Source organism: Solea senegalensis, linkage group LG1 (assembly GCF_019176455.1).
Source record: "Solea senegalensis isolate Sse05_10M linkage group LG1, IFAPA_SoseM_1, whole genome shotgun sequence".
Taxonomy (NCBI): Eukaryota; Metazoa; Chordata; class Actinopteri; order Pleuronectiformes; family Soleidae; genus Solea; species Solea senegalensis.
This window is the reverse complement of record NC_058021.1, coordinates 2,310,503-2,328,968: the sequence shown is the minus strand read 5'-3', so window position 1 is coordinate 2,328,968 and position 18,466 is coordinate 2,310,503. Positions and strand designations below refer to the sequence as shown.

The 18,466-nt window shown below is 42.0% G+C and overlaps 1 protein-coding gene across 2 annotated transcripts; it reads right to left on the bottom strand.

Moving 5' to 3' along the window:
• Positions 1–1,113: 1,113 nt before the first annotated feature.
• zcchc2 (zinc finger, CCHC domain containing 2) lies at positions 1,114–17,421 on the bottom strand. 2 transcript variants are annotated; one of them, XM_044033388.1, is made up of 14 exons: positions 16,454–17,421; positions 13,566–13,686; positions 13,051–13,121; positions 11,075–11,146; positions 10,826–10,926; positions 9,914–10,017; positions 9,282–9,344; positions 8,504–8,564; positions 8,273–8,402; positions 6,404–6,471; positions 5,422–5,498; positions 5,155–5,271; positions 3,242–4,828; positions 1,114–1,917 (listed from the first exon to the last, which is right to left on the bottom strand). In XM_044033388.1, the coding sequence occupies exons 1-14, from the start codon at positions 17,237–17,239 to the stop codon at positions 1,856–1,858; spliced, it is 3,420 nt and encodes a 1,139-aa protein (XP_043889323.1). In that variant the 5' UTR covers positions 17,240–17,421; the 3' UTR covers positions 1,114–1,855. The 2 variants fall into 2 exon arrangements, with proteins under 2 accessions (XP_043889323.1, XP_043889332.1); XM_044033397.1 differs by having other exon boundaries at positions 8,279–8,402.
• Between the last annotated feature and the right edge of the window lie 1,045 nt (positions 17,422–18,466).

Genomic DNA, 18,466 nt, shown 5'->3' with positions numbered 1-18,466 from the left:
TTTTGGACGACATACTAACAGACTGACATGCTAAGGACATGCTAAAGTATGACTTTTTTGACACATTTTGGACGACATACTAAAGTATGACTTTTTTGACACATTTTGGACGACATACTAAAGTATGACTATTTTTTCATATTTTTGACGACATACTAACCTATGACTTTTTTTTGATATTTTGGACGACATACTTTACTATGAACCTTTTACTGATTTCGGACGACAACGATCAATAATTCCATCAAACCTTTAAGTGTCATGTTTTCAGCCTTGGAGGAAGACGTTGAGCAGTCACACAGGAACAGAAAAGGACAAGAGAACATGGATTTAACAACAGGAAGGTGAAACTCACTCACTGCTGCAGATAAAAGGAATTTAAAAAATGATGAAATCACATTTCTTAACGATTAGTTGCATTTTAATTGTTTTATTTACTCACTGCTCTTTGTTGTTTTCACTGCGTCTCCAAACCCTCAGACTGTCATGTGACAGAAACAATTACTTCTCACTCACAGGTAAGAAAACACCTCGTACTACTCCTAGCCGACCTCTGACCTCGGCTCCATCTCATAAAAGGCAACAGCTGAATTATTATTGATGAAAAGATCAGCTGATGTAGCTGCACACAGGAAGTGTTTTTACATCGCAGCAGCTTCAGACTCGGACCATAAAAAATCGCACAGACGTTCTTTTAGCAGGACGTTAAAGTTCGAGTACGTGATCTGTTCATCCCAGGACTTTATGATTGATGTAATTCTTTAACTTCGTAGATGGGATTCATATTTCAATGTGGTGTCTTACACAAACAGACAGTCACTGCAGTAACATCACAGTCATATCACTAACGTTATTTTACTTTGAACTTTATTTTGAAAGTGTTCTGGAGCCTTTCACTTCCTGTGTAAACATTGGTGAGTGCGTGAGTTTTCCTGCTGTACAGCTGCTACAAGTAACCACTGGTTAATGAGGGCGTTGAGTTTTCACTCGTTGAAAAAGGTTTCATTTCTGAGATTTCTCCTTTAGACGCAGGCGTCCAGTTCTCACAGTAAAGGAGGTCAAGTCCTCAGGTTCTAAATCACAAAAGCATTTCATCTACACATCAGACAGAAGTTAAAGGGTTCTCTGAGCGAGCGCGGAGTGACGGTCGTCGTCCTCTCGTACAGTTTTTAATAAGAACACACATCTCTCCGGTGTTACATGTATGCGACACGTTTTAGTGCACGTCTGTCTCTGCTTCACTTCACCAGGTTCAAGCATAAAAAACAGGAGAATACAAAGCAGCAACGACCTTCAATCAAACACACGCAACATTTACAAAAGGTTGTACATTCAGAACACTTGAAAAATGAAAAACAAAGGTTAAATCCATTCTTACATAACGTTTGTGATTCTTGTTTTAATGGTTGAAAACTACTGTACACGTCTGTCACACAGTAAAATCCCACATGAACAGTAATAATGATATTTCAGAAATAAGTTCACTCTCAGCTCCACTTTTGTGTAAAACGAAACAAAACACTTGCTCAAAAGTCTGTCGAAGTCCTAATAATTAAGTAATAAGTTAATAGTTTCCAACCCTCAGTGCAAAAATGTAAAAAACAAACTGAAAGGAAGGGAGCGGGAGTCACACGGACTGTTGTGTGGAGACAGTCGATCGTCTCCATAGGAACAAGATTCTCTCAGGCACAAGTTCTTAGGCTTTGTCCACTGAGCCCTTGGCAGGTTGAGATTTTAGAGATTTGTTTTATTTTTTTTTATCCTGAAGTACACACAGGCTTTAGTGCTGCTCACACACTTTGCCTGGGGAAGAACAGAGGACTGTCACCATGGAAACGAGACCTTTCTCTCTTCCTCAGTCGGCATTGTCAAATGCTTCAGAAATGTGGGAGGCTGCATACTTTAACCGGAAGACACCTGCAACAAAAACACCAGCACACAACAACCACACACACACGCACACACAGACACACACACACACAGATGTGTCCAAACACACAGAGGATAAACAATCAGTGGATGGTTGAGGAAATCATCACATCACTGGATCATCACTGGATTCTAGTCCTTAGTTTACAAACGTTTGCTTGGATGTAAAAGATTTAACGCTGCAGTGTTAAAGGCTCCGTATCACAACACCTGTCCATACTACACACTCCACTACACTAGGTGGCGATGTATCAGCTCGTTAGTGTGAGGCGCTTTCACGTCCCAGTTTATTAGTGTCTGACTTTAAACTGACTCAGCATTAATTCTCCATGTTTCTCTCTCTGTCTTCTTCTGTGAACCTGCTTCTTTTATTAGTTCCAGGTCAAAGGTAAAAGGTCGGGGTTTACTACCGTAAACGTAGTGACACGAGTAGATCTCCCCGAGTCTTCTCACAGCAGCCATTTTGACACGAGACAGAAGACGAACACGCGCGTCATCGGTTTGGTGCCGTCTCACTGTGACTTGTCAAAATGGCTGCTGTCGGGAGTTTAACAGAGACTCTGCGTTTTTACCTGCTCTCTCATAACAAAATGGCTGCCCTGAATGAAGAAAACAACCGTTGAACAAACACAATAAAGAGAAACTGTCGCTCTGGTAAACAAACACTGTCCTGTAGTGCCCCCTGCAGGAAAACACTGTTCACCGTCACTCTAAAAACATTTTAAACCTCACATAGCATTTTCAACACAGCTGTAAGATTGTTTGCCAGCAGGTGGCACTGACGAGCTCTGCCGCCTCCATTACTGACACAGACTTCTTTTGACTTCCCTACAAACGTGTCTATTCATCTGTTTATACTGATTTTATCTGCAGCCTGCTGGTCTGGATCGTTTTAATGTTGCACTTCTTTTACACTTAAACGTAACATTTATGTGCTAATGTGGCGTCACATGTACGACCGCTTCATGGGGACACAGGGAGCAACATTGCTCTTATTTTGTGCCTATTCACGCAGACCAGGGGCTGATGTCGCGCTTCTTTCAGTCAGAGTGGGATTCAGTGACCGACGTCGTCTGCGTTTGGCTGTAATGTCTCTTCTCCTGGATTTATCTCAGGTAAGAACAGTCACATTAAGACTCCTGCCACTAACCGAGCGTCGGCATTTCCACACTCAACCCACCAGAGCTGAAATTACCAACTGAAAATATCCATGGTGAAAATTATAATCCCTAATTTCTCTCAGTCGTTGTGACTGCGGGCAAAGAAAACTAAAGGCTCCTCTGTTTGTGCCTCTTTAGCATAGCTGCATTACCTTGCTGTGTGGAGTCTATGGAGGGCTGGTTGCAGTCCTGAGCGTAGTGTCCACTGACGCCACAGTTATAACACGACACGTTGCCGCTCTTCTTATTGACTCCGCCCCCTCCGAGCGCGGCGGCCGACAGCATCCCCAGAGGATTTGGGTACATGTGCTGGTAGACGCGCTGGCAGAACGACGCTGCCGGCGCCATCTGCTGCTGCAGGTTGTAGTTTGCGGCTGCGACGGCCACTGCCGCGGCCTGGGTGCTCAGCATGTCTGCGTGGCTGTGAGAGTGGCTGTGCAGGGGGCCGTAGGGGGGCGGGTGAGTGGGAGGAGGAGCAGCGGTGAAGAAGGGCGGCAGGGTGGCAGCACCGTTGGCCTGGTGAGGAGGTTGTGCCTGGGTGAGGTAGCTATTACTGCACAGGCTCGTCAGCTGGAAGAGAGGCGGAGGAACGCTGAACACCTGCCGCACTGCGGCCGGCATTTGGTGAGTGGGGAAAAACAACGGTGCCTGGCAAGTGGAGGCGCCGCTGACACTGCTGTTGTTGCTGCCGCTGCCTCGTCTGCCACAGTTATTGTGACAGCCGCAGGTGCCACAGCCCATCGGCAGCTGCTGCTGCTGCTGCTGCTGCTGCTGTGGTAGTGGTAGCTGCTGCTGCTGGGTTTGCTGAAGAGTAACAGTGTTGCCAGGGACAACAGAAGCATTTCCACAGGAAGTGGCACTGTTGCTATAGGAGTTGCAGTCACTGTGAGCTGTGCTGTGGGTAAGTGCTGGACTGGGACTGGGTGCAGGTCCAGGGGTGTGGGTGGGCACCGCTGGAGGAACGGCTGCTTGAACATGTCCAGGAGTTGGAGCTAAACCAGTGGCTGCAGGCATGACAGAAGTGTGGACAGGTGGCAGGGTGTATGCAGAAGGCAGAAGGCCAGAAGGTAAGTTTGGGTGCTTGACGTGTGCTGTTTCCACATGTGGCAGAGAGGAGACCACAGCTGAGCTCACACTGGCCGGGTCATGGCAGGGCAGAGGCTGCTGAAGAGGAGACGAGAAGGACGTGGGACCGGGGGTCATGACACTCAAGGCTCGGACAGGAGCCTGGTGAGGGGCCGGGGAGACAGCAGCAGTAGAACCACTTCCTGGAGATCCATCAGTCCCACCTTGGCTGTGAGGCAGAGGTGTTTTAAACCTCTGAACCAGAGGTTGCACAGCAATACTTCCTTGAGGGTGGAGGCCAATAGTAGGAATCCCAAAGGTTGGGAGCATGTCCCTCTTCTCTGGGTCTCCCACAATGACAGGGCCAGGGATGGCTGGAGGCACGAGGGGCATCTGCATCAACATCCCAGCAGAAGACTTCCCATCGGGGACGATGCTCTGGCTGGGAGGAGGGACCAGAGGAAGCGGAGAGTCAGTGGCACCGTTGGGGAGCGCGTATGGCAGAGGATGCATGAAGGAGAGAGGAGGGAACTCTGTGCTGCTCTGTGGACAGACGGGCTCCATGTGAGGCGGGACAGAGGAGACGTCCTCCACCACAGCTGGATCAGGCTCGTGTGCGAAGAACATGTCAGGACCAGGACCTTTACAGGAGTCATCAGAGTGGCTGTCTGTATCTGACAGATAGACAGGTTACGTTGTTATAAAAACACGTCACACTACAGATGCATCATTATCACCGTTTAAATTAATAAAGTAGAGCACAACATGAATACACACGTCACAGAAACTATAAATACTGCACACACAAGACAGTTTGAAGTGCAATAAATGTTCATCGTGTTAGTTTTTGTTTATTTATTTATGTCAGTCATTCAGGTGGTATGTTATGGTTCTGTGTAGAGTAGCAGAAAGATTTTATTTTTTATTTTTCTGCACAGTCTGGGTCTATGTTAGCAGTGAACCCACAACATCATATACTTATATAGTATTTCATTCTTACCTTTGTTGTGGTCATCCTCACTGTCCAGGCTCTCTGCTCCTCTGTGCTGAGGGCTGGATGGAGAGCTGTAGCTTTCTGATGATGTTTCACCAAACGTATCTGGACCTGAACCTCCGTCTGCAACAACACGCGTGTTAAAACAAACAGCATCTGCCAAAGGTAAAGATGTTTACACTGAGCACAGCTGCTGATGATGATTATTTAACCTCAGACACACACACACACACACACACACACACACACACACACACATATATATATACCAACCTTTCCTCTGTGGAGATAGAGCTGACACCAAACTACCATTGGGCACAAAGGCAGCTCCTTTCCCCTTCCCTTTTTCCCTGAGAGTGATGTCAGCAGAAAAACAATGAATACATGATGTGATGATAAAGGCGCCATATGTAAGAACCTTCTAGAATGTAAAGATGAAATGACATTGATGAGTCATCAGATATGAAACACCAGTTTGTGGATGGGATACAATGGAAGAAGGTCTAACTAATATTTAATTACCAATAAAGTGAAATAATTTTCTTTAATGCAATAAATAAATGCAAATTCACTAATTAGAAAACAGGTTTTATTGCCTTTTCTGCTGAGTTCTGGCAGAACATTCTTTCAATGTTTTCTGTTTCTTTTGCCTTTCTCTCTTTTTTTTCGTTTTAATCTCTTATTCTAATAATCTCTTACACTGTTATATAGAAAAAGATTTCCTATAAATGTGTAATATGTATTCTTTAAATAAATGTTTTATTAATAAAAAACTGGCTTCACCACAACCACTCGCCCCAATAACACGGCTCGTAGTACAGAAGATTATTATCTACTCATCTTAATAAGACCTCAACCAGAGGAATAGAACCAGGGTCTGAAGCAGAGATGCATAAGTTTATAACAATAAAACAAACTGTTTTTGACATTTATGTTTGTTTGCCAGGGTTTGAATTATAATCTTATCTTTGAGAGTGTCTCTAATAACTCTTTATATTGTTTGTGATTCACATCTGTCTCTCTCTCGTCTCCTCTGTGACTCACAGAAATGTTGCTGCTCAGCTGTGATGCGTTCACTGATGCTTGTAAAATCTGCTCACTCACAGAATTTGACCTAATATTGGTAGGGACAACGTGACTTTCTCCAAATACACAAACTTAATGACCCCCACAGTTGTACAGTCTGACGACCTTCACAGGAGCCCGCCCCCATTTTCTTTTCTCTTTTCATATGTGATCTCAGTGACTGTCGTACCTGTCTGAGGGCAGGACTCTGCTCTTGGTTTTAGTCACTGAGTGGCCTCTCCTCTCTGTGTCCTGGTGCTGGAACAAAGATTAGCATGTTTCATTCAAAATGTTTGCAAGAAACCATCAAACCAACGTTCTAGTTGTGATTATCTTTGACTAAAGGTAGTGTGGGAGATCATTTTCTGGAGCATTTTTTTACTGTATTGCTTAAAATCTTCCTCACACGCCGACCGTAACCAATTAACTAATGCATTGTCACAAAAATGAAAAATGTCAGTCAGCTGTGAAACAGACAGGCCTGTAAAAAAACATCCAGTGTACAAAGTAATTGGATCGTGATGCATCAATCAAACTGCCATCTGCCCAAGACACAAGACACTTGCAGCAACGTTATGGCAGAAAAGCAGCAAAAACTGGTGTTGGTCACAAACGAAAGAGGTTTTTTTGGGAAAGTTACTGCCAAGAAAAAGGCTGACGCAGAACGATCCAAGACTAGAGTGAACATTGGAACTGAAAGCCCAGAAAGAGCTGTAAAGTGATGCCATGGTGGCTCCGTTTCTACTGGAGCAGTAGGTTAACTTTATGTCTGAGTATTTGTTGTTTTTCAATCTCCAAAAAAGGGGGCTTGGACTTCTCAATTCAAAATGTAGCCTGTTCAGACTGATTTTCCAAGATCTCCAACCCTGCCTTTAAGTATTAAGGAAGTATAATTACAGAGTCACTACACAATGCTTTACAGGTCATGGCACTCAAGCATACACAGACTCAAGAGAAGAAAGTTAAAATTCACAGTGAATTATCTGGATCTACCACAAAACCATTTATTCACTGACTCATGAGCCCTCATTTAGGGGAAATGTCAGTATTTTACAAATTAGTCCTTTTCTGTAAAACCTGCTTAACAATTTTCAATCAAACAAGTGTGACAATGTAACCTTGGCAGACCTAATAAAAAGGAAAACACTGACTTCCTGAGAAACAATGTCACATGGGACTTTCCAACAAAAGAACTCCAATGCGTCCAATTTTTTTCCCCTCTGCTTCTGTAACAGTCTCCAGAGCAGATTTTGTTCCTATTCTCACTGTTGATTTGGCAGAGATTTTACTCCGGATGCTCTTCCTGACACAACCTTCTGCACTTATTCAGGCTGAAGAACAGTTAAGAGCATGCATAACCAGCGGCAGGATAGATACAGTAATTTGTCCAGGGAGACATCTGAACGTCGACGAGAGGAGCCGGGGATCAAACCCCAGACCTTCTGTTAGTAAAACATTTGCTTCAACAGTGAGTCACTGCTGCCTCAATGAAATGATCCCAATATTTCATTAAATACTTATGACTAAAGTATTTCAATAATCAATCTGAAGAGCATGACCGGCTGAATGCGTTAACTATGTCTGAGAGGGGGAGGGGCTCTCTCACACACACACACACACACACGGTGCATAGAAGTAGCTGTACATGCATCTCCAGTGTCTAATGATTAACGATTGTTCATGGAATAGTTGTTATCTGTGAACGTCTACAGTGAAGTTAATCATTCAGTCAGCAGTGCTTCATACCTGCACTGCTGTCACATGTGAGTAAACACACACATCTTGACTTGGGTTCAGTGACTTGATGCAGCTCCCTGTGATTGGCTGAATTACTCATCTGTATCTGTGTTTTATTTTTTGTCATTCCATGATGCTAATAAAAGATTTCAAGCTTGCTCGCTCATCAACCACTGACAATCTCTTACTTCAAGCTGAGACAGTGATCTTAAGGAGCTGAGGAACAGTTCAAGCAGAGATGTTTGATGAAGAGCACATTTCCACAGAAGATTGATTTGATATTAGTAGTATTATTAGTAGCTCAAACATTTCTGAGTATTACCGTCACCTGCTCAGCCTCCTGACTGCTCCTCAGCACAGAGCTCTTCTTCCTCCTCTCTGCTGGACCGTTGACCTCTGCCGAGTGACCCCCTCTCCAACTGTCGCCCTGGGAGGCTTTGGCACTGGACACACTGACACAGAGCAGATCTATGTAAATGTCGTCCTTCTACGCTTACTCTAAATCATGACAGCGTCAACATGATTTGCAACAATCCCACGACGGTCTACTCACCCTTGACTTGGGCTCTTGGTGCCGTGCTTTTTCTTGTGTCCCTGAACAAACGACTCTAAATCTGAGAAACAAATCAATGAAGCACCATTACAGCCTGTTTTCATCAGTGATCCAGACGCGGCACATTAGGCACAAAATGCTTTCTGAAGATGCTTTTCCACTACAACAAGGAAAAAGATGTGCAGTGATGAATGCTAGATTAGGAAATGTGTAATTACTTCAACCTGAGGAAATCTTTACACAAGTCATAAGATAACATCATCTGCCAAAGGAAGCGTAATCAAAGTTGCAGTTATGTATTATATCTAACAAACAAGTATTATCGTGTTTAAAGCTATATTAAGTCAAAGACTTTGGTTTTCTATTTAATCCCATACTATCTAATGTTCCAGGGTCAGGGTTTTAAATGTCTTCCTGTGCCGTGTGAAACAAGGCCTGAACGACATCACTGAATTTATGACAGATTCTATTAAAACTGAGCATTGACTAATTCTGAAGTATGAAAGTGGCCAGTGCTGTGGCAGCTCCAGCTGAACTCAGTCCAGCACATGATCTAGCAAATATAGCTGTGAAATATGAGGATTTGAAACACACGCAGCCTTTCCCTACGACCTCCAAAAATAAACGCCAGTTAGCTTGTAATGTTTAGCGTGTAACTTAAGCTGCGACTAGAGCAGCAGATGCACACGCTGTTTCTTCATCTGCAAACACGGCGCTGTTTGTTGCTCTGCCACGATGAACACGGAGACATTTTAGCAGACATTTCACTCCTTCTCACCTTCTTCCTGACTGGAGGCGTCAGAACAGTCTCCCTGGTAGACCTTTGTCAGCTGACAGTTACCTACAGAGGAAAAAGATGAGGCTTGATTTCTGACATCAGATAATAGTTCCAGATCTGACTAATACATGTTAATGTGTCCTCTGCAGGCACATCTATGCTTCATTTGACAACTTAAACACAGCTTTGTGTAAAAGCATAAACAGCAAACAACTGTGAGCTCTATAGTCTGAATCTTTTATACTAAACAGCTACACAGCTGTTGGCGGTCATTTTACTTATACACATATTTGCAGAAATGCGATGAAACGTTTTAACCATTTTTTCATTTCAACAATAAACTGTCTATTTCATGAATAGAAGTGTTGAAGATCACAACACTGCCTGGGCGCCAATGTAAACCATTCAGGCCAAGAAGAAAGAGAAAATACAAAGACTATTTGACAAAAATATTGTAAATGTATTTAGTGTGACTGTTTTTTTTTCTTAGTGAACTAGACACATGCACAATAACAATGATAACTATTCCAAAAACATCAGGTCATAAAACAAGACAGATTAAAAACAAAAAGGAGCAAATATAAAACATGTCCTCAGAACTTGACACACAACCATTTTAGTTTTATACTCACATCTGCAAGAAGAAGGTTTCACAGAGTAACTGGAGTCACAGTTGAAGAAGCTGCAGACCTTTCTGGTCTGTCTGAAGACTGGAGGAGCAGAAAGGAACCGTTCCCTGAAAACACATTCAGAAATACTTTATCACACATTTGCTTTTGTATCAGTAAGAAGGAGAGAATCAAACATGAATATCATTATCATCATTAAAAATATAAATAGATCGACCTGTACATGATTTTCACCGCACAGCGCTTATTAAATAAAATTATGTTGTGCTCTCTTCTTATGTAAAATACTTTCCAGGCAGCAACACTGGTGCAGAGCTACTGACACAAGCCAATCCTAACTTTCACTTCACACAAAAAGAAACTGATGGACTGGATGCTGTGTGTGTGTGTGTGTGTGTGTATACTGGGGAGAAGTTTAGCCAGGAAATGGGGAAAATACAGCATGAGCAGAAACGGACTGAATACAACTCACAGTTTATGAGGATGCCATGCCATGATGTCCAGTTGGAATATTAATATAAAAAAAAACAGCCCACACAAAAATCATAGAAAACAAGCCTTGATTGAGATTGTAGAAACGAAACCATTAAAACTGTGCTGACAGACTCCTGAGGCTACAAAGCACAGGTGTTACGTCTGTGTACAGTTTAAGAAGTTAGTTAAATATGTTCCAGATTTATTACACACAGGAAATGACCCCAAGACAGACGCCGACTTCTTGTTCGAGCACGATTCAGGCTGCAGTCAAAACACACAGTCAATCATGTTTTCATGAAATGGATTTTATCTTTTATCTGTATCTAACCTAAATATAATATAGAAATCAATATGAAGCTACTCTGAACTTATAATTCTTGCAGTTCCTCCACTACTTGACACATTAGGTGTAAATATTTAAGTTTAACTGCCAAGTACCTGAGGTTCTTCTCCACCTCCCTGCTCTCATAGTGGTCCCCCTGGTTCAGAAGCCTCAGGATGCTCTTCTCAAAAGACTCAGTGCATTGATCCTTTGGAAGCTGCAGACAAAGAGAGGGTAATGAAACAGGTTTGTACAAATAAAGCAGTGGTTATCAGGTCTAATCTGCAATTCATTGTAGGAATAAAAATGAGAAACTGCTGAGAATGTTGCTGGTGGGGATGAGAGTCTTCAGAAGAGCTGGGTACCTTCAGAAGGAAGTTCTCCAGTTCCAGATGAGTTTTGGTCACACTCGTAGAAGAAGAGTCTGACCACTTCACCTAAAAACACAGCAGAGGACAAACCTTCATCATTAAAACGAACCCTAAAAACATAACAACACACAGACCAACAGTTAAGTTATAGAGGAAACTCTTAAACCTAATTATCTGTCCATCTAATTATCAATCAATGTCTGATTGATTGACTGACTGACTTTTGGTGCTATATACAGTACATCAGACAGGTAATATAGCTGATTTCATACAGAGTAATGCAACTCAAAGTGCTTCACAGAATAACAACAAAACAAGGACCAGATGCAAGGGTGAGGAGTCAGGACAGGGCCTGATAAGACACCAGGGACAGTTCCACAGACGGCCAAATCACAGAATGCTAAAAATAGCAAACTGTGACTTATCAGACGGCAACTATGGAAAATACAACACGGTGGTTTACTAGTAAGTTCAGATTTGGTAAGTAAAAAACATCCACTCTATGAGGAACATCTTAACGAGATTCACTTTCCTCAAGTCAATATAGGCCAAATAAATCAGATTATTTAATGACCTAACAACATTGGTGAAAAATAGGAAACGTTGACAGATGAGAAGAATCGGTGTTCCATGTCAACCAGCACATTTCATTTAAGATGACTCAGTAAGTTGGTACATACACATAAACTGAATAACATTAAGCTCAAGTGAAGCTATTTATTTATATATATTTATTTATTCTTCAAAATGTTCAGGGACAATAAAGAGACAGAGGTCTGACTGCTCTGTTCCACCTCGACAAAAAAGCTCAACATAAACATCTCCACAGCCGCAGAAATCTGACATATTCATCCATGTAATAGACATAACGGACATTTGCCCTTCACAGTGATACACACTTCATCTGGGGTTACTGTACAGTAAATTATTTATATGAGATGAAAACACCACATGTTCATGTAGGTTACAGCTGCAGTTATGAACACATGTGAGAAGTGTCCAGATGGAGCTCGTGCTGTTGACTTGAATATCAAAGCTCAGTGAAAAGTCTCCTCTCCATCTGTTTCTACCTGTAAATGAGCACTGAGCACAATGACAACTGTGAATTTATGTTGTTGAGATAAAACTCATGTTATCATCAGTAGTGTTGAGCTGCCATTGGCTTGGCACTACGCTGACCCACTGAGTTATTGGAAACTTGAGTTGAGTGTAACTGCCAACTGGGACAAAAACAGAGGCGCTGTAACAATATGGACACAAGCAGAATCTGTGTTTTTCTAGGTCAGATCTAAGTTTGGCTGCTAAAACATACACAGCAGCCACTGCTCGACCGAGGCCAAACATATCAACACACTGGAGATTAACATTTTATGCACAAACTAAACGATGACTGTGGACAGTGAATAGGTGAGCTTGTGATTTCTTCGGTCGGGCCGTCACTTTTTATCTGAAATTCAGATATCTGTTCAAACTTCAAACAAAACTCGAACCTCAGAAACCCATCCGAGGTGAAAATACACAGCCAAGAAGCCCATCACGCCATCTTAAGTCACCACATGGTCTAGTAGAGTGCAGTTACCTGTACTTCGACATTGAATCCATCAGAAAATGAAGACAATGGTGTTTTTTTGTTCTCAGTTTTTTGGGATCTACACCACACATGAAAATGTCAGGAACAAATCTGCAGCTTCACTGCTGAGGCTTCTCAGACCAATGCAACAGTTTAACCTCATGTGACGACAGTACACTGTGAAGACAAATCCTGACACATTCCAGTCTGTTCAGATTGTGAAAACACAAGTTAACACAACGGTTTGACAGGACTCCAGCAGGGGTTCATATGCTGCTGGGATATTCTGGTTTAGAAAGGAATATTTTGATCAGAGTAAGGATGAATATGGTATTTGCCGTAAATAACGGTTATAATCCAACATTTAGCAGTTTGTGTTGTGTGTGTTGTTGTTACTTACCTCAAAGTTGTATTCCTTGTCTATTCTGGTCCGAGAGATGCCCCTGAGCACGATTCCCTCTATATGCACCGCTGCAATAACAGGGACCGCTAATTAAATATTGTTACACACAGTTACTGAGATAAGGCAAATATTGACTTAACAATGGTTAACAAACACGTGTGTTTGTGGGGCGTGTGTTTAATGAGAGTCTATTCAAATATCTAAGCCTGCATAATAATCAGAGGACAACATAATTAATCAGTGTTTCTACTGTATGTGTCCACACAGGTGGATTTAGTCGCGTCTGGTCCACTCTCCTTCAGACCGACTCCATCCATCTTTATTTCATACAGCGAACACATTTTTATTTTTTAACAAAGATCACTGTAGTTGATTTAGAAAAAAAATCTATTGCACCTGGACTATATTTCTTCAAAAAAGTCAATAAAGATGCCTGACAAATTAAAAAGCTCCCACTGTTGTAGCAGTGTCCACTTTATAAGAATGATTTGTTAAAAACTCTTTGCTTTCACCTTCTCTTTGTGTCGCCCAGCGGCTGGAACGTCGACTCTGACATGGAGGATGTGAAGCTGTACATTCTCCTAAGCCCAGTGATTGGGAAGGATGGTAATCCACCTTCTGAGCCGTCAGCTCCTGTAAAACAAAAGAAGTTTCAGTTCAAATGATCATGTTTCATTTATTAATTTTATGTTAACTTGTGACCAAAACACGAGAATGCATCACCCACTGATGTTTTGCAGGATCACACCTAATAATATCAATAGAGTTTTAATAAGGAAAGCTTAGAAGGGAGTTTGCTTTTCATGGGCATGGCATTATAGGATCATATAGGATTATAGGATAAGATAGGGACAGAACTATTGGAAGGGAGGTGTACAAATATGATGAGGAAATTGTGATAACAGCCAAGCTCCACCACAAATATCTACATAAACTTAGAGCAACTAAAGCCACAAAGGATGGAGCAGACATTATGTAATCGAAACCAAGCAGCAGTGACAACGGTTTGTTTCTGACCTGCCTCTCATTCACCGTCTCTGTCCCTCTGTCTTTGACTAAATGTGACAGCACCACAGTCCAGACACCGAGCAGCTCTCTAAATCTGGCAGGTGTTATTTCATTAAGAGCCACACATCTTCACCAGGCCAGAACGTGACTCACAGTGATGTCAAAGTAAAGCAGTCATCCACAACAGACACAGGCCCACGCTGGTAACTGTGTGAACGATTGTAACACTGATGGATTAACAAGAACAAATGTAACGCAGATAACAGAGGTCTGCAGATATGAATGCTCTGCTTGAAGGCACAAAAAGCATATTTAACATAAATCGTACTGAACCACACCTTAAAATAATGCAGAATTCATATTTGAACAGCTGACAGCTGACACATCTGATTTTGTATAAAGCCGAATTATTGATCTTAAATATATTAAACAACACACTTTAACAGCAAGGAGAAATGTGAATGAGAAGTTCCACCAGCACTCTCTGAGTAATCTATAATCATCAGCATCTAATTTCATGGTTTAAATGTGCAATTTTAAACCATGAAAATCAAAATCAACTATGTCCATGGATAGGAGTCATTTTAACAAGGCTGATCCCTGCTGACACAGTCAATAATTCCTCTGTGTCTTAAAGACAATACAACGCTGTTTGGTCCTTTTTTGTCAACTGTACTAAGAACCTGGAGGGTTACGTTTTAACCAAACAACCACAAGGGGTTTAGTTACTGTTACCTGAGCTGAGGAAACAATTCATTCATTTTGAACCAAATGGAAAATAAACTCTGTTGTGGATGATAAACAAAGACTAAAGAGATAGAATGAATTCTTAGCTGCAATAAAACAATCAACAACTGCCACCAACTATTAAATACACCTTCTGTTATTTCCATTAAATGTCTCTAAATAGATATTAATAATGCAACACAGAGAAGCTTAGTAACCGGTCAGGTTTTCAACTCTACATGCTCTTACAGAAACACGGAATTACAGAAATAGGTTTCAGTGACTTCACCTCCGAGTTAACTGCGTTCCAGTTGAGAAGTCGGGAATAACATGTCCATGGATTAAAATTGGACACCACTTTGGGTATAACTGATTTTATGTAAATTAACGGTGAAAGATGCAGTGTTTGTGCATGTGGCCACCATCTTGGAAGTCTATATCGGGGTATGAGAGGTTGCTCTGTTGACGATTGAAGTAACACATCCCTCAACTCAGAAATTCCGACTTCTGGAACTGGAACACACCTAAACATTAGCTCCCCCCGGTCTTCCCACCCTTTTTGGCCAGACAGAATGTGTGGCTCCCTCATCAGCTGGAACCTACAGACATCAATGTCACGCACCATGTCAACAGAGCTACGTGTGAGTGCAGACAGACAGATACAGAGAGCTGGCTATAAGACAGCTGTCTGTCATGAGAACAGTACTGGGAATGTCATCCAGATACAGCTTTCATTGAGACACCACTTAGCACATGTTAAGCTTGTTAATGACTTAAACTATGCAGGAGATTTAGGCAGATAAAATTAGCCACTATAAATACAAACAGGAAGCCAGAGGATGGTCCTTACAATAACACACCTCCCTGCATTTGCAAAGGCCTTCCTCTTTCCTTACAAAACATGATACAAAGTACACTTTTGCATTTGAATAATACTATTAACCTACCTGCACTGTATGTAGGTATAATGCACAACCATAAAAAGAAATGTTAACAACGAAGTCATTGGCAATATAATTATTCTCTGCCTTCACAATATAATCCAAAGCAAGAATAACTGATAACTAAAGTGTTAAAAAATGGTCAATCCCACCATAAGTAAAACATGTGCAGTGTAAATGTTTACTACTGGAAGTTTAAGGAAAAGATTTCATTTTGCAGTAGAAGACTGTGGATTTTGATTAAAATATCCTTAAAACAGGCTTTTATTTGTTTTTGTCACAAAGAGTTCTACAAATTTACTGAAAGCTGGATGAACAGTGAAACTGATGCTGCTTAGTGTAGATGCTCTTTGTAAAATGACAATGATTTGTTGCCTTATTTTATTTGTTCTTAGTTATGTGTTGTTATGCAACTGCCATTTACGTCACTAGTTTAAAAAAAACAATGACAATTGTAAAATCCCACATATTTGAACGTGACTGGTGTCGGTGGGCGACAGCACTCGGCTACTAGCAGGCTAACTCTACAGCTTAGCATTGAGGCTCCAGCGACTGAAAAGACGCTTCCTGGCGCATATGTAACATTAAACATTGATATATCATGTGTAATAGTATATGCATGGACGTATTTATACTTATAGCAGCTAGTGTAAAAACGGTGAAGTTAAAACAAGGTCCTAGCTAGCTCAGCACTTGCTTGTTCATGTATTAGTGGGGAAGTTTACCGAGGTCTGGGCGTTTCTCCTGAGCTGACTTTGACGTCTCTCCTCCACAGTCAGCTCTATTTTGTCCAGCTGCGCCCGGAGCGTCTCCCGCTGGTGGAAGTGGAAAGCTGGGTGTAGAGAGGCCATGGTGAACAGCAGCGCTAAATGCTCCAGAGGTCCTGCCGCTGTGTCGTTCGTGGACGAGCCGCAGCTCGGCTCAGTCCGACCGTACACACTCCCGTCCTGACACGGGGGGTGGAACGGTCCCCTAAATGGAAATAAGGAGTAATCGTAGTTTTTGTAAAACAGGGCCGGATCTACACGGTTCAGAATTCCGAAGAGTATTCCAGCACATTCCCTGCTGTCAGATCCGAGGAGGGACAGGCAGACCAGTAGTTTGGACCGAACCACGGGGTCAATCACGTCCGTTAAAACGCCCAAATCATTGGGACTATTTGCCCGAAACTCAAAGTCACGTAAAACATGATAATCTTTCCTTGCGAGATCCTCTAAATAAGAGCCCAAAAAGCGGAGCTCCAGGGGTTGGCACATATGCAAGAGCCCGCACATGAACTCGATCCGCTTAGCGGGGTTTAGATGAAGGCCGAACCACTCGAACACGGTCTCCTTGTCCAAATGTGAAGGATAAACGACAGGTCTCGGCGAATCCTCCAGCCTGTCGGACACGGAGGAGGGAGATACCGCCCTGGGAATACGCTGGTGCTCCGGCTGATCCAGTGAGTCGTCCTCGGCCGTCTCGTCCCCTCCTTCCTCGCCCGTTTTCAGGGGTAGTTTCATTTTCAGCATTATCAGCGGCGCGATAGAAGCTTTAAAGTGGAAACAACGGGCCGATATTCATTATTAAAAACTTACAGTGTGTGGTAATGTTGAAAAGAGAGACGACGGCGTTTCACGGCGTTTTCGCTGTTAGCTGTTAATCATCTGACGCGGCGGAGAGTCGAGACCGTAGATCTCCCCCAACCGCGGTACGTTCTTCTTCTACGCTTCATTTCCGACTGGGCAGCTAAGTTTGCTGCCACCGTGCGGCAGATGTGGGAAATTGAGTGACCTCCTCCTGAGACCCAAAGATTATATTATGATGTTATAACTAACATAACTAGATAATAATTTTGGATTGAAAATCTTAACATTTAATATGTGTTTGTGTGTTTTTTTGATGTTACTTAAATACATTTATTAGACCATAACAACGAGAAAACGTTCTATTTTTTAAAAATCTTTCGAAAACTAAATATATTATTGTTAATTATTTGGGAAACAACGGCTCACTGGGCTTAAACGTTAAGCTTAAAAAGCTTAACATTTAATCACTAAAACTATTTTTCTCTACTGGAATGCAAGTAAATAATTATAATTTGACTTCTTAATCAATAAATAATAATGTGTTTACATTTTTTTACTGTTTTTGTAAACCAGTATATTGATGGACCTGAAAATTCATGGATAACAATAGTAATTATATTTTAGCATAAACAATATCATACTGGTGTATTAACCATACTCTCTGGATTTGAGAAGCAAATCATGTATTTTAGTCCAATTACTGATGTAATATGTGTGGCGTGTGGTGAAGAATACACTGAACGCACTAAATGATTGTTTATCATCATTAAAGCAATACTGCCCTCTAGGGTAAAAAGTTTACAACTACAAATGAAAGGAGACAGGGTGTTTCCAAATGTTCACAAATAAATATGAGTCATGTCAGATATGACAACAGGTCAGATAAAAGTAAAACGTTTAGCCCTTAAGATATGTGGCCATAAAAAGATGAACAAGATTAGAGCCATGAGCATATAACACGAGACACAGAAGGTACACACACACACACACACACACACACACTACTAATCACAGTCAGAGAAAAGATCCAGTGTTTCCTCAGTGAAGCTGTGACAGCAGAATAGTGACAGGCTTCATGATTGGACACAAAGACACAGAGAGACAACAGTCGGCCAATCAGACGAGCCACGAGCTGCTGGTGGTCATGTGATTGCAGACTAGAGCTGGCGT